Source organism: Tachyglossus aculeatus, chromosome 10 (genome assembly GCF_015852505.1).
Source record: "Tachyglossus aculeatus isolate mTacAcu1 chromosome 10, mTacAcu1.pri, whole genome shotgun sequence".
In the NCBI taxonomy this organism is placed as follows: domain Eukaryota; kingdom Metazoa; phylum Chordata; class Mammalia; order Monotremata; family Tachyglossidae; genus Tachyglossus; species Tachyglossus aculeatus.
The window spans coordinates 50,706,472-50,729,642 of NC_052075.1; the positions used below are offsets into that span (position 1 = coordinate 50,706,472).

The window sequence follows — 23,171 nt, forward strand, 5'->3', positions numbered from 1 at the left end:
CGCACGGAATTGGTTTGTTCCATTGTGTTCCCACTTGCTTCGGGTGGGCTTGTCCCCCCCGCACCTTGTTTTCCACGCATTTTGGTCCACTCCATTTTCTCCCCCCTCCCTCCCCATTTACAGCTTGCCCCTGAGGGGGACGTGTGGGTGTCTGCTTTTTTCCGGGCTCCAGTCTCCCGCGGTTGGTGGGGAGGAGGGAGGCCTGGCACCGAAGGCGGAGGGTGCCAGCCTGCCAGCCACCAGTCAGCCCAGCCTCCCAACTGCAATGGGGACCTGAGCCAGAAGAGCAGCACCATGAGGGAGCAGGAGGCTGAACCCCTGGCTTCATGAGCCTGTCCCATTCCATCCCCGGGGGTGGGGATGCAGTGACTCAGTCTCTTGGGGCTGAACTCCCATCACTACCTCCACGGGAGGCGTGACCTTTGAACAAGGGCGGAAGTGGGTTCCACTCTCCATCCTTCCGGGGGCAGGGGGGTGGGCTCAGTACCTGGCTCCCTTCGCCTCAAATTGCCTCAGATCCCTGCTCCCTGAAGGTTTCTCTCTGAGCCTTCAAGGTTCCTTTGAAGGGAGAAGGGGCAGTCTGCAGTAGGAGGACTCTCCCCTCTTCCCATCCCTGGATTTCTTGGTAGGTTCCCGTCTGGGCAGCGTCACGGAGGAAAGGTTTGTGGGCAGGGATAGGATGATTCCATAAAGGCGAGGGGGGGAGGGTGATGACGGATTTAAGCACGGAGGGTTTGAATCAAGAGCCAGGTTTGTGAAGGGACAAGGAGAGAAAAGGGGGTCAGAGTATTACAGTCATCAAGCGCTGGCGTAGGTACAGGATGCAGGCCCTGCCGTGCGTTAGGCTCAGTCTAAGCGGTAAGGGAGAACGGGTATCCAATCCCCACTGTACAGATGAGGAAACTTTAGGCCAGAAAAGTTGAGTGGCAAGCCCAAGGTCACAGCAGACAGATGGGGGAGACGGGATGAGGATTCTGGTCTCCTAACTCCCAGTCCTTTGCTCTTTGCTGTAGTCCCCGCTGCCTCAGTGGGAATTGAGTGGGGAACTGTCCACTGCCCCTTCTCACTCCCCTTAGAGGTCCAGGTGTCCCTGCTTCTTGCACTCATTGGAAGAAGGGGGACCCTGGTGCTGTTGTGTTCCTGGAAAGGAGGAGTTAACCAACTGCCCTCTTCCCACACGACCTAGACTCTCCTAGGAAATGGGGAGTATCACCGGAGCCCTTCTCTGCCTCTCTAACTGTAGGTCTCTGGGTTCTCCCACTGTCTCTCAATCTCCTCTGCATCCCTCCCTTTCCCCTCCCCTCTCCCCCCTCCCTCCTCATCTCTTGCTACCCGGGAAGACTACGTTGCCATGACGACCCTGCATCCTCCTTCCATCTTCCCGCCCCCTGTTCTATGATGGACATCCAACTTCCCCAATCGTAGCCAGTCAGGGGGGCGGAGCCCTCAGTCGCCCCCCCCTCCCCGGGCCTCCCCCCATCACTGTGTCTCAGCCTCCTCCTCCCCCCCCCACCCCCCCAAGCCTCCCACCCCAGCCTCCCGGCTCCTCCGCTGGTCTCTCTCTCTCTCTCTACCGCCTGTCCCTCCAGCTTCCCCCCCCGGGGGAGGGCGAGGGGGGGGCCAGGGCCCCCCAAGTCGTCACCCCCTCCCCATCTTCAGCTCCCAGACTCCTCTGCCCACCCCCTAGAACGCCTGGGTCCTATGGCTGGGCCTTAGAGGCCTCGGCTCTCCCCTCCCAATCTTCGCTCTCACGATGCCGCCGGCCCCAGCCCCCCTCCTCCTCGCCTTCTCTGTCTCCTGCCTCGGGCCCCCTGCTCTCGCCACCCCGGCCCATCCCGGTGAGTCTCTCTGTCTCTGTCTGTCTGTCCCTCTCAGCCCCAGCACCCGCCTGTCCATTCATCCGACTGTCTGTCTGTCTGTCTGTCTGTCTGTCCGCCTCCCCGTCTGCTTCACCGGCCGGTTCTCCCGGCTGAGGGGAGGGGGAGGCTTAGGCGGCCTTCTGGGCTCTGATCGGGCGGATTGGGGAAGAAGCAGGGCGCCTGGATCCGTTCGGAGTGTCTGTGTATGTGTGTGTTTGCGTGTGTGTTTGTGTGTGTTGTGTTGGGGGGGCGGCGGGAGGCACAGGGGCCTCTGCGGTCTGATCTGGGGAGTGGGAGGAAGGAGGGGAGAGTCGGCCCCTCTGGTCATTGATCGGGGGCCTGGCCTGAGGAGGTGGGGACCCCTGGGTGGGCCCCGGGACTATCTGGGAGGGTAATGGGAGATCTGGGGTAGAGGGGATTTAGGCCTCTGTAGGGGGGCTCCGGCTGAAAAAGTTGGGGGCGGGGGAGCCCAGCCTTGAGATAAGGCCCGGCCCACTGCTTCATCTGACCCCAACTTGGACCAGAGAAGCCCCCCAAACCTCTGGGCCCCTCAGCTCCCCTCAGGTAGCTTAGGGTCCCCGGCCCCAGAGGCCGACGGGTCTTGTAGTTCTGGGGGAGGAAGCCGGCATCTGGGGCAGCTTCCCAAGGCTGGGGGATCTGATCCCAGCCCCCCCACCCTTCCCCGACCTCGGCTTGCCACCAGATGGGCTGCCCCCCGGCCGAACCCCTCTGGCCCCCCCCCTACGCTATCGTCCTTATCTCCTGTTCCGGCCTCCTGGCCTTCGTCTTCCTCCTCCTCACCTGTCTCTGCTGCAAGCGAGGGGACGTCGGATTCAAGGTGAGGAGGGGTCTTGGGCATCGGCCAGCTGATTCCTTATCTCCCCCCACCCCACCCCCATTCCCCTCAGGGACCCAGACTCCACCTCTGGCCCTTTGTGAGGCCAAGGGGAAGGCCACCCCCATAAGAAGACCTTGCCCTCTCAGGGGTCACATCCCTCAAGAGACAGGGGCCTAACTCCATCCCCTCCTTCCTTCCCCCCAACCCCCCTCAGGGTGCCCTCGCCCTCTCGGCCTCCCGCCCTTCCCAATCCCAGGTGTCCAGCTCTTCCTCCCTGCTCCTCTCCCTTCCCTCCCCGACTCCCTTTGGGAAGCAAGGCACTCGGCCCCCAGCCCCCCGGTCTCCCCACCCCTTCAGGAGTTTGAGAATCCTGAGGGGGAGGATTGCTCTGGGGAATACACACCTCCCGCGGAGGAGACCTCGTCCTCCCAATCGTTGCCCGACGTCTACATCCTCCCGCTGGCCGAGGTCTCCCTGCCACTGCCTGCCCCCCAGCCCTCGCGTTCAGGTAGGCACGGGGAGACAGGGGGAGGAGTGGGGAGGACCAAGTCGGGGACCCAGAAAATGGGGCCTGGGGTGGCCAATGGGAGAGGGAGGGAGAGGGGTGGTCCCCAGGATGGCCAATGAGGAAAGGGGTGTGGGATCCACAGTAGCCAATGGTTGAGTTGGTAAGTCAGTCCATGTGAGAAGGGGAGCTTGGGGGGGGAGGGATGAAGGGGTAGACTAGTATTAATATATTTGTTATACACTTACTATGTGCCAAACACTGTACTACGCGCTAATCAGGTCAGGCACCATCACCGACCCCCGTGGGGCCCACAGTCTGAGGGGAGGGAGAACAGGTATTTAATCCCCATTTTACAGATGAAGAAACTGAGGCACAGAGAGGTTAAGCCACGTGCCCAAGATCACATAGGAGGCAAGTGGCGGAGCTAGAATTCGAACCCGGGCCCTCTGACTCTCTGGCCCTTGCTTTTTCTACTAGGGCATGCTGCCTCTCTCTAAGTTGGTTAGCAGCTGGAGAGAAGCCCAAGCTGAACACTGGGTACCAGTAGGGTCACCAGGGAGAGGCGACTGGAAATGGGGCCTTGGGAGGAGACCCATCTGGGGGGGCCAATTGGGACTCTAGAGGTTTAACCGACGAAGATGGAGCGTATCTGGGGATAAGCAGCGTGGCTCAGTGGAAAAGAGTGTGGGCTTTGGAGTCAGAGGTCATGGGTTCAAATCCCGGCTCTGCCAATTGTCAGCTGTGTGACTTTGGGCAAGTCACTTCACTTCTCTGGGCCTCAGTTCCCTCATCTGTAAAATGGGGATGAAGACTGTGAGCCCCACGTGGGACCACCTGATCACCTTGTAACCTCCCCAGCGCTTAGAACAGTGCTTTGCACATAGTAAGCGGGTAATAAATGCCATCATTATTATTATAAGCACTTGAGTCACTTAATTCTCTGTGCCACAGTTTTCTCATCTGTAAAATGGGGAATCAATACCTGCTCCCCATTTTCTACTTAGACTGTGAGCCCAAGTGGGACAGGACCATGTCTAACCTGATGAACTTACATCTACCCAGTGCTTAAAACAGTGCTTGACACATAGTAAATGCTTAACAAATGCTACTATCATTATTATTTTGACAGTCAGCTGGGTGAGCCAATGGACTAACCTGAGGTCACCCAGAGGAGTAGGATTTGGTGGGGTGGTGGGGGGGGGGGTGTGTTCAAAGGGCCAGCAGTTAATCAGTTAATCATGACCTAGAGGGGTGATTCTCCAGTCATCTGGGAGATTGCTCAGAAGGGATATTAGGGAAGTGGGGTTGCAGTCCTAAAATTTGGTGTAAGCCAGTGGGAAAAGAGGAATCGGATTCCAGCACTTTTGGCCAATGGAGGCACAAGGATAGGGGCAAAAGCCATTAAGTGGGAAGGGACTGAATTTGAGGACCTTGGCGGGGGGGGGGGGGGGGTCAGCCAATGGGGAGACCAAGAGATATGGCTCCTTAGGTGAAACCCCAGCTGGGGGTTGAGAAAATGGTGGGGGGGTGGGGGGGAGACAAGCTCTTCGTGGGGACATGGGCAAGGAGTGAGAGACCAGAAGGAGGGGGAAAGAACAGAGCCAAACAGATGAGGGTGGGATTTGATATTTCACCTTCTCCTGCCCCTTCCCCCCAGATCTGGGGACATCCTTGGGCCTGAGCCGCCAGCATCTGAGTTACCTGCAGGAGATCGGGAGTGGCTGGTTTGGGAAGGTGAGAAGGGGAGGGAGGAGCTGGCGACCGTGGAGGCGGAGGTGGGAAATGGGGGTCCCCTGGGGTCCGTGTCACTCACTGTGTCCATCTTCCTGACCTCTCCCTTCCCCGGACCTGCCTCTGTCTGTCCCCTCCCCCATTTCCATCCCTCCTTGTGTACCCCTGCCCCACTAGCTGGTCTTCATCCCAATCTCCATCCTATCACCCTCCCCACCACAGTCTTTCTCCCTTCTCTCATTCCCCCCAGCTCTACTCCTTCCCCTCCCCTATCTGTTGTCCTTTCCCCTCCCCCATTTCTATTCCTCCCCCACCTCTGGTACTTCCCTTTCCCACTCCTTCCTCTGCTCCTCCCCCCTTGGTCCCATCCTCTCTCATTCCCCATCCCTTGACCCCTCTCTCCTTACCCTTCCCATCCTCCCCACACTCCACCCCCACTCCCCATCAGCGCCTCCCTCCATCTCTCCATCGGCTGCCCCATCGCCAAGTTGCCCACTCTGCGCCATCTCTCCATCTGCCCACCTGCCTGGCCACCTGTGAGTCTCTCTGTCCCTTGGAGGGGGGCTATGAGAGGGGAGGGTGGACCGGAGGTGTGGGGAGGAGGAGGAAGAGGAGGCGATGACGGGGGAAGGAAGGTCCTGGGTTGGTGGCAGGGGGACGGGGGTTAAGGGCAATGGGACCCCGGGGTGACGCCTCGGTCCCCCTCCACCCCAGGTTATCCTGGGAGAGATTTTCTCAGACTTCAGTCCAGCCCAGGTGGTGGTGAAGGAGCTGAGGGTCAGCGCGGGGCCATTGGAGCAACGTAAATTCTTGACCGAGGCTCAACCCTACCGGTAAGGGAGCGGGGCTCCTGGATGCCTGGGTCCTGAGGAGAGCAGAGACTGACCCAGGGCTGGGGGTGGAGGTGGGTCACCCAGATCCCGAGAGGAGTGGGGAGAGCTGGGGGCTGGTGGGTAGAACCCCCAGATCCCTGAGGGGAGTAGGGACCGTCTCTCTATGTTGCCAACTTGTACTTCCCAAGCGCTTAGTACAGTGCTCTGCACACAGTAAGCGCTCAATAAATACGATTGAATGAATGAATGAATGGAGGAGCAGGCCGGGATCCCTTGGGGGGGAGTAGGAGCTTTTGCAATGCAGGAGCAGGACACCTGGGTCCCTGAGGGGAGTGGGGACTGTAGGGGAAAACCCAAAGGCGGAGGGAGTTGCAGGGAGGCAGGGTGCTTGAATCTCGGACATGGTGTGGGGGAGGGAGGGCAGAGACAGGAAAACTGGGTGAGAATTGAAAGCCTGGGAGGCAGCGGCACCAAATACCATGAGAGGAAATGGGATGGGGCAGCAGCGTGGCTCAGTGGAAAGAGCACGGGCTCTGGAGTCGGTGGTCATGGGTTCAAATCCCTGCTCCGCCAATTGTCAGCTGTGTGACCTTGGGCAAGTCACTTAACTTCTCTGGGCCTCAGTTACCTCATCTGTAAAATGGGGATTGACTGTGAGCCCCCCGTGGCCTCGTATCCCCCCTGCGCTTAGAACAGTGCTTTGCACATAGTAAGTGCTTAAAAAATGCTATTATTATTATTATTATTATTATTATTATTATTATTATTATTATTATGGGGCGGGGAGGGGAGAAGGCAGGGAGTGGAACACATGGTTCTCCCCCATTACTTCTCTCCCTCAAGGAACCTCCAGCACCCCAACATCCTCCAATGCCTTGGCCTCTGTGCGGAGACCCTGCCCTTCCTGCTCATCATGGAGTTCTGTCAGCTGGTGAGGGGCAGGGCAGACCGGGAATGGGGAGGGTGTCCTCATTTCCCTTTGGTCCCTGGATAGGAGGGAGGGGCTGGAGGGAATTAGGCCCTGATGTGTCTCCCAAACCCCGGCCCCCCACCTCGGTCTCCCTGCCCATAGGGAGATTTGAAGCGTTACCTCCGGGCCCAGCGGCCTCCTGAGGGTTTGGCCGCCGAGCTGCCCCCGCGGGACGTGCGGACTCTGCAGAGGATGGCGCTGGAGATTGCCCGCGGGCTCGCCCATCTGCATGCCCACAACTACGTGCACAGGTCAGGCTGCCAGGCCTGAAACAAAGGGGTTAGAGGGAGGAATTAAGGGAGGTGGGATTAGAGGGCTGAGGCCAGAGGTGGGATCAAAGGACTCAGGGAGGAGTTCGGGGCTGAGGGTGGGGTCAGAAAACTGGGAAATGTCGAAAGGGCTGGACGCTCTCCCCCTTATTCTCTTCCCACCCCCTGCCAGTGACCTCGCCCTTCGCAACTGTCTGCTCACATCGGACCTCACAGTGAGGATCGGGGACTACGGCCTATCCCACAGCAACTACAAGGTGAGCGCCTGGGTGCTGGGCTTCCCCGGGGAGAATGGGGTGCCCTGTGGGGTGATGGGAGCCCTCTATGGAGTGATGGGGCCCCCCGAGGGTAAGGAGATCAATGCCCACTAGGCCCTGATCCTGGGGAGCATCATTCCCTAGCAGTCCTCTGCACTGGAGGATGTTGGGGTGCTGGAGGTTCCTAGAGGGGGAGAAGTAATGGGGGAGAGTCATGTGTCCCATCCCTTGCCTTCCCCCCTCCCCGCCTCATCCCACTTTCTCTCCTAGTATTTGGTGCCACTGCCTGCCAGACTTTAAATTCTCATCCAATTTCCTATCTCTGCCCTCCTAGAGTCGGGGTCTGTGGGCTCTGGCCTGGGGCCGGAGAGTCTCTGGTCTACCTGGGGGTGAGAGCAGGAGGGAGTTGTTAGTAAGGTCCTCTGTTGGGATCCAAGTGTCTCCAAGTTCCTTTGCTAGGAAATAGGGTCAAGAGTGGTGGGGAGGCTCTGGCCTCTGAGGGCTTGGGATGAAGCAGCGTGGACCGAGGGAAAGAGCATGGGCCTGGGATTCAGAGGACCTGGCTTCAAATCCCAGCTCTGCCACTTGCCTGCTGTGGGGACTTGGGCAAGTCACTTAACTTCTTGGGGCTTCAGTTCCCTCATCGGCAAAATGGGAATTCAATACCCGTCCTCCCTCCTCCTTAGCCCGTGAGCTCCATGAGGGACGCGGATTGTATCTGACCTGATTACCTTGTATCTACTCCAGGACTTGGAACAGTGCTTTGGCACATAATACAAAGACCAAAGTTATTATCATTGTTATTAATTATTCTCTGACACCCTTTTCTCCCCGACCCCTGAAGGAGGATTACTATTTGACCCCTGAGCGTCTCTGGATCCCCCTCCGATGGGTAGCCCCCGAGCTTCTGGATGAGCTTCATGGTAGCCTGATGGTTGTGGACCAAAGCAGGGAGAGCAATGTCTGGTAAGGAGCCTTCTGGGACCCAGGAGGGGGCAGAGACAGTCATTGCCTTTTCTGGAAGTCTGGAGGTCCAGTGCTTAGAACAGTGCTGGACACAGAGTAAGCGCTTAACAAATACAATAAAAATAATGCTCATGCGATAATAATAATTATTATTTTTAAGATTGTCAATCAATCAGTCGTATTAATTGAGCGCTTACTGTGTGCAGAGCACTGTACTAAGCGCTTGGGAAGTACAAGTTGTCGACATAGAGAGATGGTCCCTACCCAACAGTGGGCTCACAGTCTAGAAGGGGGAGACAGAGAACAAAAACAAAGCATATTAACAAAATAAAATAAATAGAATAGATATGTACAAGTAAAATAAATCGAGTAATAAATCCGTACAAACATATATACATATATACAGGTGCTGCGGGGAAGGGAAGGAGGTAAGGCGGAGGGGTGGAGAGAGGGAGGAGACTCCCAATAGACTGTAGACTGTAAACTCGTTGTGGGCAGGGAACATTTCTACCAACTCTGTTATATTGTACTCTCCCATGCACTTAGTGCCGTGCTCTGCCTATAGTAAGAGCTCAATAAATACGATCGATTGATTAACTGTGAGCCCACTGTTGGGTAGGGACTGTCTCTATATGTTGCCAACTTGTACTTCCCAAACGCTTAGTACAGTGCTCTGCACACAGTAAGCGCTCAATAAATACGATTGATTGATTAACAATAACAAAAATAATACCCACGAGGTCTGGGCCCAAATAGGAAACTGTCACCTGAGGGACCCCCCGGAGCCGAGTGAGAGTTAAAATGCTCCCCAGTAAAGGAGAGTCCAAGGCTGGCGGAATCAAGGTGCCTAATTCCTCAGGCTCCCCTCCCAGCTAAGGGGATCTTCCTGCCTCCTCCAGGGGTCCCCGATGGATTGATGAAGAATTAAGGAACTACATATCCCACAATCCCCTGTGGTAGCCATTTTCTCTGGAAGACAGGTCACGGTCCCAAGGGCTGATGGGAGTTGTAGTTCAGCGAGGCCTAGGGTGGAGGGGGGCAGGTCGGTGGTGAGGGAGGGTCGAGGGGTTCCGAGAAGCAGCATGGCGTAGTGGTTAGAGCACAGGCCTGGGAGTAAGAAGATCATAGGTTCTAATCCACTTGCCCGGTGTGTGACTTTGGGCAAGTGACTTCACGTCTCCGTGCCTCAGTTACCTCATCTGTAAAATGAGGACTGAGACTGTGAGCCCCGTGTGGGACACGGATTGCGTCCAACCTGATCCGCTCGTATCCACCCCAGCACTTAGTACAGCGGCCGGCACATCGTAAGGGCGTAACGGACACCGTAGGATTATTATTCTTAGTCTTCTAGACTGCGAGCCCACTGTTGGGTAGGGACTGTATATGTTGCCAACTTGTACTTCCCAAGCGCTTAGTACAGTGCTCTGCACACAGTAAGCGCTCAATAAATACAATTGATTGATTATTCTGAACCTTTTCTCCTCACCCGGCGGCTCCCTGCTCCCGTCTTCTCCTAGGTCTCTGGGGGTGACCCTGTGGGAGTTGTTTGAGTTCGGTTCCCAGCCATATCGCCACCTCTCCGATGACGAGGTCCTCGCCTATGTGATCCGCCAGCAGCACGTGCAGCTGGCCCGACCCCGCCTCAAACTGCCCTACGGGGATTACTGGTGAGAAAGCCCGGCCTGCCCACCCATCCAACTTCTCCCACCCCCGGCCTCTCTCTGTCTCTGTCTCTCCCGTCTCTCTCCCTTCTTCTTCGCCCACCGCACCCTCGCCCGACCCCAACTCCCGCCCGCCACGGGTGCAGGCCCGAAACTCCTGCCGGACGGGGGTGTGGGGTGCCCCCCGCCCCCTGGTTTCCGAGGCTCGGCCTCTGCCCGGCCTTCTCCCTCCTGCCCCCAGGTACGAAGTCCTGCAGTCCTGCTGGCGGCCCCGCACGCAGCGGCCCTCGGCCTCCGACCTCCAGCTCCAGCTCACCTACCTCCTGTCCGAGCGCCCTCCGCGGCCCCCACCGCCGCCCCCGCCCCCTCCGCCGCCTCCTCCTCCTCCGCCCCCTCCGCCGCCGCCCCCCAGGCCCCGGCCCCCGGGCCCACCGCCCGCCTTCGCCTGGCCCTGGCCGGCCCCGGCGCCCCCGGCCCGACCCCCGGCCCTGTCCCCATTCCCGTTGCTCGACGGCTTCCCGGGCGCCGACCCCGACGACGTGCTGACCGTCACCGAGAGCAGCCGCGGCCTCAACCTGGAGTGCCTCTGGGAGAAGGCCCGGCGCGGGGCCGGCGCGGGGCCTGGCCCGGGGGGTCCCGCTTGGCAGCCGGGCTCGGCGCCCCCCGCCCCGTCCAACCCCTTCTACGAGGCCCTGGCCGCCCCCAGCGTCCTGCCAGTCATCAGCGCCCGCAGCCCCTCGGTCAGCAGCGAGTACTTCGTCCGGCTGGAGGAGCACGGCTCCCCGCCCGAGCCCCTCTTCCCCGCCGACTGGGACCCCCTGGACCCCGGCGCGGCCGCCCCGCAGCCTGCCCCGCCGGACGTCCCGCAGCTGGTCTCCGAGACCTGGGGGTCGCCGCTCTTCCCCGCCCGGCCCCGCTCGTTCCTAGGCGGCTGGGATCCCGAGGGCCGGGGCGCCGGGGACACTCTGGCCGGAGACCCCGCCGAGGTCTTGGGCGAACGGGGGGCGGCCACGTGGGGCGAGGACGACGAGGACGAGGAGGAGGAGGAGGAAGAGGAGGAAGGGGAGAGTTCCCTGGGGGGCGGCGGCAGTAGCGGGGGGAGCCGGGGTCGCCGGGGTCCCCGGCCTTGCCCGCTGTGCAGCCGCGGCGGGGGTCCGTGCTCCTGCGCCCCGCTGCGCCGGGGGGGACGCGGTGACCGGCTGGGGGGGCCACCCGGCCCTCGGCTGCCCCCGCCCCCCCGAAGACGACTCGTCCCTCCGGGCCGAGCGTGGCTCCCCTGCCGACGGCCCGGCGCCCCCCCCCTGCTCGGCCCCCCCCGAGGTCCGGGACCCCCTCATGGGGGCGGCGGCGCCCCAGTACCCCGGGCGGGGGCCCCCTCCGGCCCCTCCACCGCCGCCTCCCCCTCTCCCGGCCGCGGGCCCCCCCCGGGGCGCCCAGGGCTCGGGGGACCCCCCAGACCCGCTGTCCAGCAGCCCGGACCTGTGCAGTCCGGCCTCCCGCCTGTCCTCGCCGGGCCCTCGGCCGGGGGACAGTGGCTACGAGACGGAGAACCCGCTCTCGCCCGAGCTGGCCTCCCAGGACACACCGACGGCCCGCGCCCCCCCGGAACCCCCCGACCCCCCCGGGGCCGGGGAGGGGGGCGGGGGTGGCGGGGAGCGGGGGGCGCCGGGGTTCGTGGTGCAGGTGAGCACCGAGCAGCTGCTGGTTTCCCTGCAGGAGAACGTGACCCGAAACCTGCTGGGGGCGCGGCGGGGGGCCCGGCCCCCGGGGGAAGCCCAGGGGCGCCGGGAGAAAGGGACCGAGCCGAGCTGGGGCCCAGGAGGGCCGGTCGGCGGGGGGACGGTGACAGACCCAGGCTTGAAGGCCCCAGGGAGCGGGGAGGCGGCGAAGGACCAAGGCCCGGAGGCGCCGGAGACCAGTCGGGGGACAGAGACGGACCCCGGCTCGAAAGCCCCCGGGAGCAGGGAGAGAGTGACCAACCTAGGCCCCAGAGCCCCCGGGAGCGGGGAGAGAGTGACCGACCTAGGCCCGAGAGCCCCCGGGAGCGGAGAGAGAGTGACCGACCTAGGCCCCAGAGCCCCCGGGAGCGGAGAGAGAGTGACCGACCTAGGCCCCAGAGCCCCCGGGAGCGAGGAGAGAGTGGCCGACCAAGGCCCGAGAGCCCCCGGGAGCGGGGAGACAGTGGTCGACCTAGGCCCCAGAGTCCCTGGGAGCGAGAGAGTGACAGACCTAGGCCCCAAAGCCCCCGGGAGCGAGGAGAGAGTGACCGACCTAGGCCCCAGAGCCCCAGGGAGCAGGGAGAGAGTGGCCGACCTAGGTCCCAGAGCCCCCGGAACCAGGGAGAAGGTGACCGACAAAGGAGCCAGAGTCCCAGGCAGCAGGGAGAAAGGAATAGGCCGAGGAGCAAAAGCCCCAGGGAATGGCGAGAAAGGGACAGACGAAGGGGCGAAAGCCCCAGAGAGTGGGGAGAAAGGGACGGACAACAACGGGGTGAAAGCCCCAGGGAGCAGGGAGAAAGCGACAGGCAATGGGGCGAAAGCCCCAGGGAACGGGGAGAGAGTGAGCCACAATGGGGTCAGAGTCCCAGGATTAGGGGAGAAAGTGACAGACAATGGGGTGAGAGCCCTAGGGAGCGGGGAGAAGGTGACAGAAGATGGGGTGAAAGCCCCAGGGGGCGGGGAGAAGGCGCCAGAAGATGGGGTGAAAGCCCCAGGGGGCGGGGAGAGACGGGCCGGCAATGGAGCCCGAGGCCACGAGGCTCAAGCCCCAGGGACCAAGGAGAGAGTGACGGAGAATGGGGGGCAAAGTCAAGGGAGGGCGGAGGAAGCCCAAGACCCTGGAGTGAAAATTCAAGGGAGCCACAAGAAATCATGGGAGAATGTGGGACAAGTCCAAGGGACCCTGGAGAAAGTCCGAGAAAACGGGGGGAGAGTCCCAGGGAGCGGGGGGAAGGGGACGGAGAACTGCGGGGGAGCCCCAGGGAGCAGGGGGAGAGTGACAGAGAATGGGCAGAGGGTCCTAGAGAACAGGGAGAGAACAGTCCTCGAGAGCGGGGGGCGAGCCCCGGGGAGTGGGCAGAGAGCCCCGGGGGCCGGGCCGATGGGCAGGCCGGCGGGGGACGGGGGGCCAGGCAGCCTGGGGGGCGGCGCAGGGCCCGGAGACGGCGTGGCCGGAGGAAGCGAGGAGGTGCCGGAGCAGAGGGGGCTGACGGAGCGGGGGCCGGGGCTCGGGGGGCCGAGGCCGGAGCCACCGACGCCGGAGACGCCACCCCGCCGAGAGAGCCCGGGGCCCGGAGGGGCCGCCGAGGAGCCCGGCGCCCTGGCAGACGGCGGAGGGGAGCCCGGCGGAGACGGGGGGTCGCCCCCCAAGACGACCAAGCGGGGACCGGAGATGCCCCGGCTCTTCCTGGACCTGGGACCACCACCGGGGAGCAGCGAGCAAATCAAAGGTGAGGGGAGAGAGGGTAAAAGCCTGATCCCTCTGAGGATGACCCGGGCTGAGGGCATGACCTTGAACGTTTTGTGTGTTTGTGTGTATGTGTGTGTGTGCGTGCGGTGGGGGGGTGTTGGGAGGGAGGGCACGATCCTGGGTTTGGGGGTGAGCCTCGGGGGTCCGCTTGGGAAAAGCTGCTGGAAATGATAGAGAAGCAGCGTGGCTCAGTGGAAAGAGCCCGGGCTTTGGAGTTAGAGGTCATGGGCTCAAATCCCGGCTCTGCCAACTGTCAGCTGTGTGACTTGGGGCAAGTCACTTCACTTCTCTGTGCCTCAGTTACCTCATCTGTAAAATGGGGATTAAGACTGTGAGCCCCCCCGTGGGACAACCTGATCGCCTTGTAACCTCCCCAGCGCTTAGAACAGTGCTTTGCACATAGTAAGCGCTTTTAACAAATACCATCATCATCATCATCATGGGCCCCAGCAGGGAGTATATATTTGGACAGTCTGCTGCCCTAAGGGAGCAGTGTGGCCTAGTGGGAGTCACAGATCTGGGTCCTACTCCTGGCTCCGCCACTTGCCCGCTAGGTGACCCTGGACAAGTCACTTCGTTTCTCTGTGCCTCCGTTTCCTCATCTGTAAAATGGGGCTTGAGGCTGAGTCCCACCTGATTATCTTGTTATCTACCTCAGCACGTAGTGCTATACTTGGCACATAGGCCGGGCATGCATGGTGTAGTGGGTAGAACCCAGGTCTGGGAACCAGTCATTTCCACTACTTGTCATCTGTGTGACCTTGGGCAAGTCACTTTACTTCTCCGTGCCTCAGCTACCTCACCTGTAAAATGGGAATTGAGACGGAGAGCGCTCCGTGGAACAGGGACCGTGTCCAACCCGGCTTGCTTGTGTCAACCCCAGCACTTAGTACAGTGCCTGGCACATAGTAAGCGCTTAATAAATAACACAATTATAATTATTATTTATTATAACAAGTGCTATTATTACTACTACTACTACCACAATTGAAGGCTGAGCAAGGCCTAGGTGACTTGGAGAGGCGATGGAGGACCCTGGTGAAGGGCCAACTGCTTAGTACGGTGCTCTAAATAACAATGATGGCATTTGTTAAGCGCTTATTATGTGCAGAGCACTGTTCTAAGCGCTGGAGCACTGTTCTAAACAGAGTAAGCACTTAAAGATCATCGATCGATTGAGAAAGGAGTTCAGAGAGGGAAGTGGATCTGGGTGGGGAGCAGCGGGGTCTGGGGGCTGTGGGTCTGGATCTTCATCATTCCCACCTTCTCTCTTCCCAGCCAAGCTCTCCCGCCTCTCCCTGGCCCTGCCCCCGCTCACCCTTACCCCATTCCCGGGGCCCGGTCCCCGCCGGCCTCCTTGGGAGGGTGGGGACACAGGGGTCTCTGGTGGAGCCGGGGAGGCTGGAGGCCCAGCAGAGGTGGACGAGGAGGAGGAGGAGCAGGAGGAGGGCGAGGAGGAGGAGGAGGAGGAGGCAGCGATGGATGGGGGCCCTGGACGAGACCACACAGCCCCAGTGCCCATTGTGGTGAGCTGCGGGGACGGGGGGCGGCCGCTCCGTGGGCTCCTCAAGTCACCCCGAGGGGCCGAGGAGCCAGAGGAGACCGAGTTGGAGAGGAAACGCAAGATGGTGTCCTTCCACGGAGATGTAACCGTCTACCTCTTCGACCAGGTCTGAGGGAGTGGGGCTCCCGGGTGTAGGAAGGATGGGGATGGGGATTGGAGAAGTGGGGGGGCCGAAGACATACAGGTGCATGGGGAATGAGCTTGCAAACCGGTTGGGGCTAATTGCATGGGGAGGGTCTTTGGCGGAATTAGGGTGGGGGGTCAGGGGAGGGATTCAAAGGGATCAGAATGATTGATTCTGGCTTTGGAGGGGGCAGGGGCAGAGTGGCCCACGCCCGCTTCTGAATCTTGCCTCCCGCCTCACCCCCCGGTCCCCCCAGGAGACCCCAACCAACGAGCTGAGCAGCCAGGGCACCCCAGAGGGGGACCCAGGCCTGTCCACCCCGCCGGCACCCCCGACGCCCCCCAATCCCTCCACCCCGGGAGACATTTTCCCCAGCAGCGACAGCAGCTTCGGTGAGGGGGGCCGTGAGGTGGGCGGGCGGGAGGGGGGGGGCGGCTCAGGGGACAACAGGCCCCGGGGACTTCTTCTTCAGGGAGGGGAGGGCTGGGAGGAGGGAAAACGGTGAAGGTCGAGCAGGCGGGGCCTGAGGGGAAGGGATGGAGCCTGAGGGAAGGGGGGGGGGAAATGATGGAAGAGGGGGCAGAGCCTTTGGGAAGGGGGAGGGGAATGATGGCAGAGGGGGAGGAGCCTGTGGGAAGGGGGTGGAGCCTGTGGGAGGAGAATGATGGGAGGGGGGTGGAGCCTTTGGGAAGGGGAGGAACCTGTGAGGGGGTGGAGTCTTGGGAAGGGGGAGGAGCCTGTGGGAAGGGGAGGAGGCTGATGGGAGAGGGGGAAGAGCCTGTGGGAAGGGGGAGGAGCTTGTGGGAGGGGAAGGAGAATGATGGGAGATGGGGTGGAGCCTTTGGGAAGGGGGAGGAACCTGTGAGAGGGGGTGGAGCCTTGGGAAGGGGGAGGAGCCTGTGGGAAGGGGAGGAGGCTGATGGGAGAGGGAGCAGAGCCTGTGGGAAGGGGAGGAGCCTGTGGGAAGGAGGGGGGGGACCTGCGGGGAGGGGCGGAGCCTGTGGGAAGGGGAGGAGCCTGTGGGAAGAGGAAGAGCCTGTGGGAGGGGGAGGAGAATGATGGGAGAGGGGGTGGAGCCTGTGGGAAAGGGAGGAGAATGATGGAAGAGGGGGCGGAGCCTATGGGAAGGGGGAGGGGAATGTTGGGAGAGGGGGAGGAGGCTGTGGGAAGGAGGGTAGGCTGATGGAGAGGGGGCGGAGCCAGAGGGGGAGGGATGGAGGCTGAGGGGAGGATGGCCGCCGAGGGGCGGGCCGTGGCCAGGCTCTCTCTGATCGCCTTCCTCCCCGCTCTGATCCCGGCAGGCGGCAGCTTCGAGTGGGGGGAGGACTTCCCACTCCTGCCCCCATCGGGACCCCCCCTCTGCTTTTCCCGCTTCTCTGTCTCCCCTGCCCTGGAGACCCCAGGGCCCCCGGCCCGGCCCCCCGACACCGCCCGCCCCGCAGGTAAACCCTCTCACCATCATCGTCATTCAGTCAGTGTCAGTCAGTCAGTCAGTCGTATTTATTGAGCGCTTACTGTGTGCAGAGCACTGGGCTAAGCGCTTGGGAAGTCCAAGTTGGCAACATAGAGAGACGGGCCCTACCCAACGGCGGGCTCACAGCCTAGAAGGGGGAGACGGACAACAAAACAAAATATATTAACAAAATAAAATAGATAGAATAGTAAATATGTACAAGTAAAATAGAGTAATAAATCTGGACAAACATATATACAGGTGCTGTGGGGAGGGGAAGGAGGTAGGGCGGGGGGGATGGGGAGGGGGAGAGGAAGGAGGGGGCTGAGTGTGGGAAGGCCTCCTGGAGGAGGTGAGCTCTCAGTAGGGCTTTGAAGGGAGGAAGAGAGCGAGCTTGGCGGATGGGCAGAGGGAGGGCATTCCGGGCCATGGGGAGGACGTAATCATCATAATCACTGGGGTATTTGTTAAGCACTTACTAAGTGCCAAGCACTGTTCTGAGCACTGGGTGAGAAGCACTGTGGCTCAGTGGAAAGAGCACGGGCTTTGGAGTCAGAGGCCATGGGTTCAAATCCCGACTCCGCCAATTGTCAGCTGTGTGACTTTAGGCAAGTCACTTCACTTCTCTGTGCTTCAGTTACCTCATCTGTAAAATGGGGATGAAGACTGTGAGCCCCCCCCCGTGGGCCAACCTGATCACCTTGTAACCTCCCCAGCGCTTAGAACAGTGCTTTGCTAAGTGCTGAGAGCTTAATAAATGCCATTGTTATTACAAGCCAATCGGGTTGGACACTGGGCCTGTCCCACGTGGGGCTCACGGTCTCAATCCCCATTTTACAGAGGAGGTAGCTGAGGCACAGAGAAGTGAAGTGACTTGACCCAGGTCACAGAGCAGACATGTGGCGCAGTTTCAATCGTACTTTCATTCAGTCGTATTTACTGGGCGCTTACTGTGTGCAGAGCACTGTACTGAGCGCTTGGACAGTACAATACAGCAATACAGGCAGTCCTTGGGGCTCACAGTCTAGAGAAGATCATTCAATCGCATTCACTGAGCGTTTACTGTGTGCAGAGCACTGTACTAGGTGCTTGGGAGAGTACGCTATAACAATAAACAGATACATCCCCTGCCCACAACGAGCTTACATCCCCGAAACCGTCCTCGTCCGTTCATTTGCCTGTGACTTCCCTCACCTGTTCGAATGTCCATCGGTCTGTGGGACCCCTCCCCACGTCCCCTGCTCATCCTCTTTCCCCTCTCCCGCTCCGCAGGCCCCGTGGAGGACTGACTCCGGATTCTGCCCCTCGCCCACCCGGCCCCCCGCCTCCTGGGCAGGGGGAGATGGAGATAGAGCTGCCCGCCGGAGGAGAAACTGAGGCCGAGCCCCTGCCCTCTTACCTCCTCGACGCTCCCCACTTCCCCTCTTCCCCTGAGCCACCTCAGGGCGTCCCGGGCCCCCCTCCTCCTCCCTCCCCCCGGAATGCCCCCGCTCCTGTCCCCATTAACCCTGCACAGCCAAATGAGGAGTAAGGCGAGTCCTCCACCCCACCCCAGCAGAGAACCGGGACAGACTGAGACTGAACTGGACTCCTCCCCTCCCACACCTGCCTCCTGGGGGCAACTGGAAACAGCCAAGACCCCCACCTGGGGCCATGAAGCGAACGGCACTGGGACCGACGAACTGGAGGAGCTGGCCTTACTGGGAGCCACTGGGACCATTGAACTGGGTGGCCTGGGTCAGCTCCTTGGATGGATGCAACCCCAACGACCCCCCCCACCCTACCCCCCGAGAAGGGAAGATTCACACTGGACTTCACGGGCCGGCCTGGAAGTTCCCGATTCTTGCCGGTCCTTACTGGGAGCTTACTGATGACGACTGGGCCAGTATGGGAGGTTGTGTCGAAGGCCAAGGGAGCTGCCTGGAACCCCTCCCAGACTCTGGGTTTGGGGGAGGTGATGGAGGGGGTAAAGCGTCTTACTGGACAAGCAGGGACAATGTGGTCAGGACCGGCTGCTTACTAGTCAGAGCTGGGACCCTCTCACCCCAGCCCCTCACCCTCCACTCTCCCATGGCCAGTCCATGCAATGTCCAAGCAGGAAGTGGGGCCCTCCCACTACGGACCAGTATGGCCCAGTCCAGTGCGGTGGTTTTCACATTATTTAAAAAACAAAAAACTCAACTTTTGGAAGGAACAAGCAGGGCGGAGTGTGTGTGAAGGAGGCTGGGAGCGCAGAGGGCAAGAGCTGGGGCTTGGATGGCTGGGGGCGAGGTGGGGGTGGTGGGGAGGGAGAAAAGGGATCGTCTCTTGTCCTCTGAACTGGGGCACCTCGTCCAGAGGGGTTGAGGACAGACTCCAGGACGCGAGGGAGGGAGGCGGGGCCTCCAAAAAGTGGGTAAAACAACCAGAAAGAAGGCTGCGCCACGGGTCTGGAGTGAGCAAATTCGAGATGAAGAGGTGAACGCCCAAATTTCTGGCCAAAGGGAGTGAGGAGCGGTGGCCCCCTACTCCCGGTTCCCTCCGTGCCAATTTTATCTACATAGTCCCATAGGCAGGAAGGTTGGGGGTCGCGGGGAGGCTTCAATGGGTAATCGCCTGGGTGTCCCACCTTTCTTTTTTATGGAATTTGTTAAGCGTTTACTATATGTCAAGCGCTGTTCTAAGCTCTGGGTAATCAGGTTGCACGAAGTCCCTGTCCCACATGGGGCTCACATTCTAAACAGGAAGGAGAACAGGTATTGAATCCCCATTTTGCACTTTAGGAAACTGAGGCACAGAGAAGTAAAGTGACTCACGCAGGGTCACCCAGCAGGCAAGTGGCGGAGCCAGTATTAATAATAATAATAACGATAGCATTTGTTAAGCGCTTACTATGTGCAAAGCACTGTTCTAAGCGCTGGGGGGGATACAAGGCGATTAAGTTGTCCCATGTGGGGCTCACAGTCTTAATCCCCATTTTACAGATGAGGTAACTGGGGCTCAGAGAAGTTAAGTGACTTGCCCAAGGTCACACAACAGACACGTGGTGGAGCCGGGATTCAAACCCATGACCTCTGACTCCAAAGCCCGTGCTCTTTCCACTGAGCCACACTGCTTCTCTATTAGAACCCAGGTCCTCTGACACCAGGCCCGTACTCTTTCAACTAGGCCACACTGCTTCCTCTTCCTGTTTCTCCTGGGAAACGGGGCGGCTCGGCCCCAGACGGGCAGTGGGTCACCCAGAATAAGCCCATTAGCCTCTAGAGGAGGGGCACGGCCCAGGGATTAGCCGAAGGCAGGGCGACTGAAGAGCAGGAGCGGGATGGTGACCGGGGGACTTCTGCTGCTCGGCCCGGGCAACTTGACGCCGCAGCCCCACTTCGTGTGCAGCCCCTTTCTCCCTGGCGTGGAACCCGCCTGCCCCCGGGACTTTGTGCCCCCGGAGCCCGGCCCCATCAAGGAGGCCAAGCAGGTGGTACTACCGCTGTGAGAGACTCTTGTTCAGCACAAAGAGATGCTGCTGGAGCAACACGAAGCCGTGCGGGAGCTCACAGCCAAGTTGGCCCACTGCCAGGCCGCTGCCACCCCCCGGACTCCCCACCTCCGCCCCCCACACTCACTTGGGGATCCCCCCTCCTTAGGGCTGGACCATATGGTGGAGGCCCTGAGGGAGCGGGTGGCACAGGTGAGGGGGGCTGAGCTGCCGGGGAAAAGGCAGGGGTGGGGGACAGGTGAGGAAGGGTGGTCTCCGAGGGGCTGGGATGCCCGGTTAAAGGTCAAGGGGAGAGGGCAGGGGAAGCAGGAGAGAGGGGGTTGTCTCCGAAGGGGTGGGCTGCCCGGGAAAAGGCAGGGGTGGAGGACAGGTGAGGAGGGGTGGTCTCCAAGGGAGTGGGTTGCCTGGGAAAAGGTCGAGGGGAGAGGGCAGGGGAAGCAGGAGAGAGGGGGGTGGGATGCCCGGAAAATGGCCGGGAGGTCTGGGGGAGGGAGAAAGGGAGGAGGAGAAAGGTCTCCTGGGACCCTGTGCTGGGAGTGGGAGAGGGTTGAGCGGGCTCAGCCCCTAGCCCAGGGTCTAGCACCGAGAAGAACTGGGAGGGAACTTGGACCCCCTGGGAAGGGCTGGGTGGAAAATGGGATCGGATGCCTGGGTTTCTGGCTGGAGAGCCGGGAGACCCTTGCTTCTTAAGACAGGCAGAGGGGGAGAAGGGAATGTCAAGACGCATAAGTCCTGAGGGGATTAAGGAGAGGCAGTGTGTGTGTATACTGGGGTGGGGGGTCATCCAGGTCCTGGAAGTGGGAGCTAAGTAGGAGCTGGGAGGCTCCAGGCTGGAACAGAGAACCCCGGGAAGCGACTGGTCCTATGCGGGGGCAAACCGAGGCCAGTCGCTGGGGAGCCAGGACACCTGGGGCCCGGGAACAGAGGCGGTGTGGATTTAGGGAAGCGGGGATTAACCGGAGCAGGACGCTAAGTATACCGTCAGCTCCAGCGCCGTCCTTCTTCCGCGGCCGTCCGGGATGGGGGGGCGGGGGGAGGCGGATAAAGGGGTAACGTGAGCCCCCCGCCCCGCAGCAACTCTTCGACGTTGGGGGCCGCGCTGCAACGGGAGCTGGGCTTCCTCGACGGGCAGCTGCAAGGGAAGCACAGTGGGCATCCCCGTGACCCGCCCCCATCACGTGCCCGAGTGGGACGAGCGTGGCAATCACGTGCCTGCTTGGCACCCCGAGGACCACCCCCCGCTGGGTGGGCACCAGGCCTCCGCGTCGCCAGCCTCGGGCAGAGAGAAAGGTGGGGACCCCCCCGGAGGAGGTCACCGAGGAACCCAAGGGATCGGGGGAGCGCGCTTAGAGAAACAGCGTGGCTCGGTGGAAAGAGCCCGGGTTTGGGAGTCAGAGGTCGTGGGTTCTAATCCCAACTCCCCCACTTGTCAGCTGTGTGACTTTGGGCGAGTCGCTTCCCTTTTCTGGGCCTCAGTTCCCTCATCTGTCAAATGGGGATGAAGATTGTGAGCCCCACGTGGGACAACCTGATCCCCTTGTATCCCTCCAGTGCTTAGTGCATAGTAAGCGCTTAACAAATACCATCATTATTGACACAGAGTAAACGCTTAACAAACTCCCTAAAAAAGAAAGGTGGGGCATCCATTTTGATTACCCACAGAGGCCTCTCTCTCTTTGCCCCCACCTTCCCCTTAACCTCTCTGCCGTCCTCAGGGACCCATTCATTCATTCAATCGTATTTATTGAGCACTTACTGTGTGAAGAGCACTGTACTAAGCGCCTGGAAAGTACAATTCGGCAACAATTCAATCAATCATTTATTGAGCACTTACTGTGTGCAGAGCACTGTACTAAGCGCTTAGCACTGTACTAACAATTCGGCTGACAGGTCCCTTTTCCAGGGCCTGAGGGTGACCCAGGTATCCTACTCCCCTTCCAGCCCCTGCCTGCCCACCACCATTTTGGGAATATGTGGATAAGTCCTTGTCCTGCCTTTCCCTGCTCCCCCAAAATCACGGAATTAGAGATTCTGTCTTCCAGTGGCCCCAGGGTATGGAAGTTTGGGAAGGACCATCCCGAAGTGCAGAGGCTTCTTGGAGCCTAGGATCTTCCCTGTCACCCCTTCCTCCCCGACAGGACCACCACCCGAAGAATTCCTTGTGAGCTTCACCCTCCGCACCAACTACATGTATGTCCAGGCCAAGCGGACTTTGCGGCAGGAGCCGTTCGCCCGGAGCATCTGCCTGTGGCTCAAGCCGGGCCCTGTGGGCCCAGGCCCGGGCACCCCCTTCTCCTATTCCGTGCCAGGCCAGCCAAACGAGCTGGTCCTCATCGAGTGGGGCAACAGTCCCATGGAACTGCTCGTCAACGACAAGGTCAGGGTGGGGAGCAAGGCCTGGGAGAAGAGAAGGCGAGGAGAGGGGCTATAAGTCTGGATCCTGGGTCCCCGGGTGGGAAAAAGCAGCCCAAGGAGGGTGGTGGGGTTGGGTGGGAGGCGGAAATCGGCATTTCCCCAAGGACTGGATGCCCGTCTCTCTGTTTCCCCTCCCCTCACCCAGGCCGCCACTATGCCCTTGGCTCTGATAGATGCTAAATGGCACCACATGTGCGTGACTTGGACCACACTGGACAGTGTGTGGGAGGCCTATCAGGACGGGGTTCGGAGAGGCACCGGGGAGAATCTGGCCCCGTGGCACCCCATCAAGCCAGGTGGCATCTTCATCCTGGGGTAGGAACAGGTGGCATCCCCCTGCCCGTCCTTTTCGCTCAAGATCTACCGTTCCTCTCTGCCCCGGGTCCCACCTCACCTCTCCCTCTCTGCCCCCCAATTTAACAAGTCACCCTTGCCCCCTCCCACCCCCTCTGCACCCCTCTCCCCGCAGGACACACTGGGCGGTCACTTCGATGCCTCCCAGGCTTTCGTGGGCGAAATCTCGGACTTGAACCTGTGGGGCCGGGTCCTGGGCCCAAACGAGGTCTCGCAGCTGGCGGCTTGTGAGGTCCGAGGGGCCGGCGGCGTGCTAGGCTGGAGCGAGGCGGCCCTGGAGCTGCACGGCGGGGTAGCCAAGTTACCCCTCGGCGCCTGCCACTGATCAATCCCAGAGCCGGCTCCAGGGTGGCCCTCCCACCCCTCTGGTCAATCCTGCCCCCTCCATCCTACCGCTTTTTGTGTGCAATGGGAGGGCAAAGCCCCCCA

The 23,171-nt window shown here is 60.7% G+C and overlaps 1 protein-coding gene and 1 pseudogene across 1 annotated transcript; both read left to right on the top strand.

The window, feature by feature from the left end:
- Positions 1-1,673: 1,673 nt before the first annotated feature.
- Positions 1,674-17,887, top strand: LMTK3 (lemur tyrosine kinase 3). Its single transcript, XM_038752468.1, is given in 17 exon segments — positions 1,674-1,838; positions 2,563-2,594; positions 2,596-2,697; positions 3,055-3,205; positions 4,863-4,939; positions 5,651-5,769; positions 6,613-6,700; positions 6,842-6,990; positions 7,181-7,265; positions 8,110-8,231; positions 9,749-9,898; positions 10,134-11,073; positions 11,075-13,340; positions 14,639-15,030; positions 15,305-15,440; positions 16,350-16,490; positions 17,774-17,887. Coding segments are annotated over 17 exon segments (5,052 nt in total). The 5' UTR covers positions 1,674-1,753; the 3' UTR covers positions 17,791-17,887.
- A 2,107-nt stretch (positions 17,888-19,994) lies between these two features.
- LOC119932875 lies at positions 19,995-23,067 on the top strand (annotated as a pseudogene).
- The last annotated feature ends 104 nt before the right edge of the window (positions 23,068-23,171 follow it).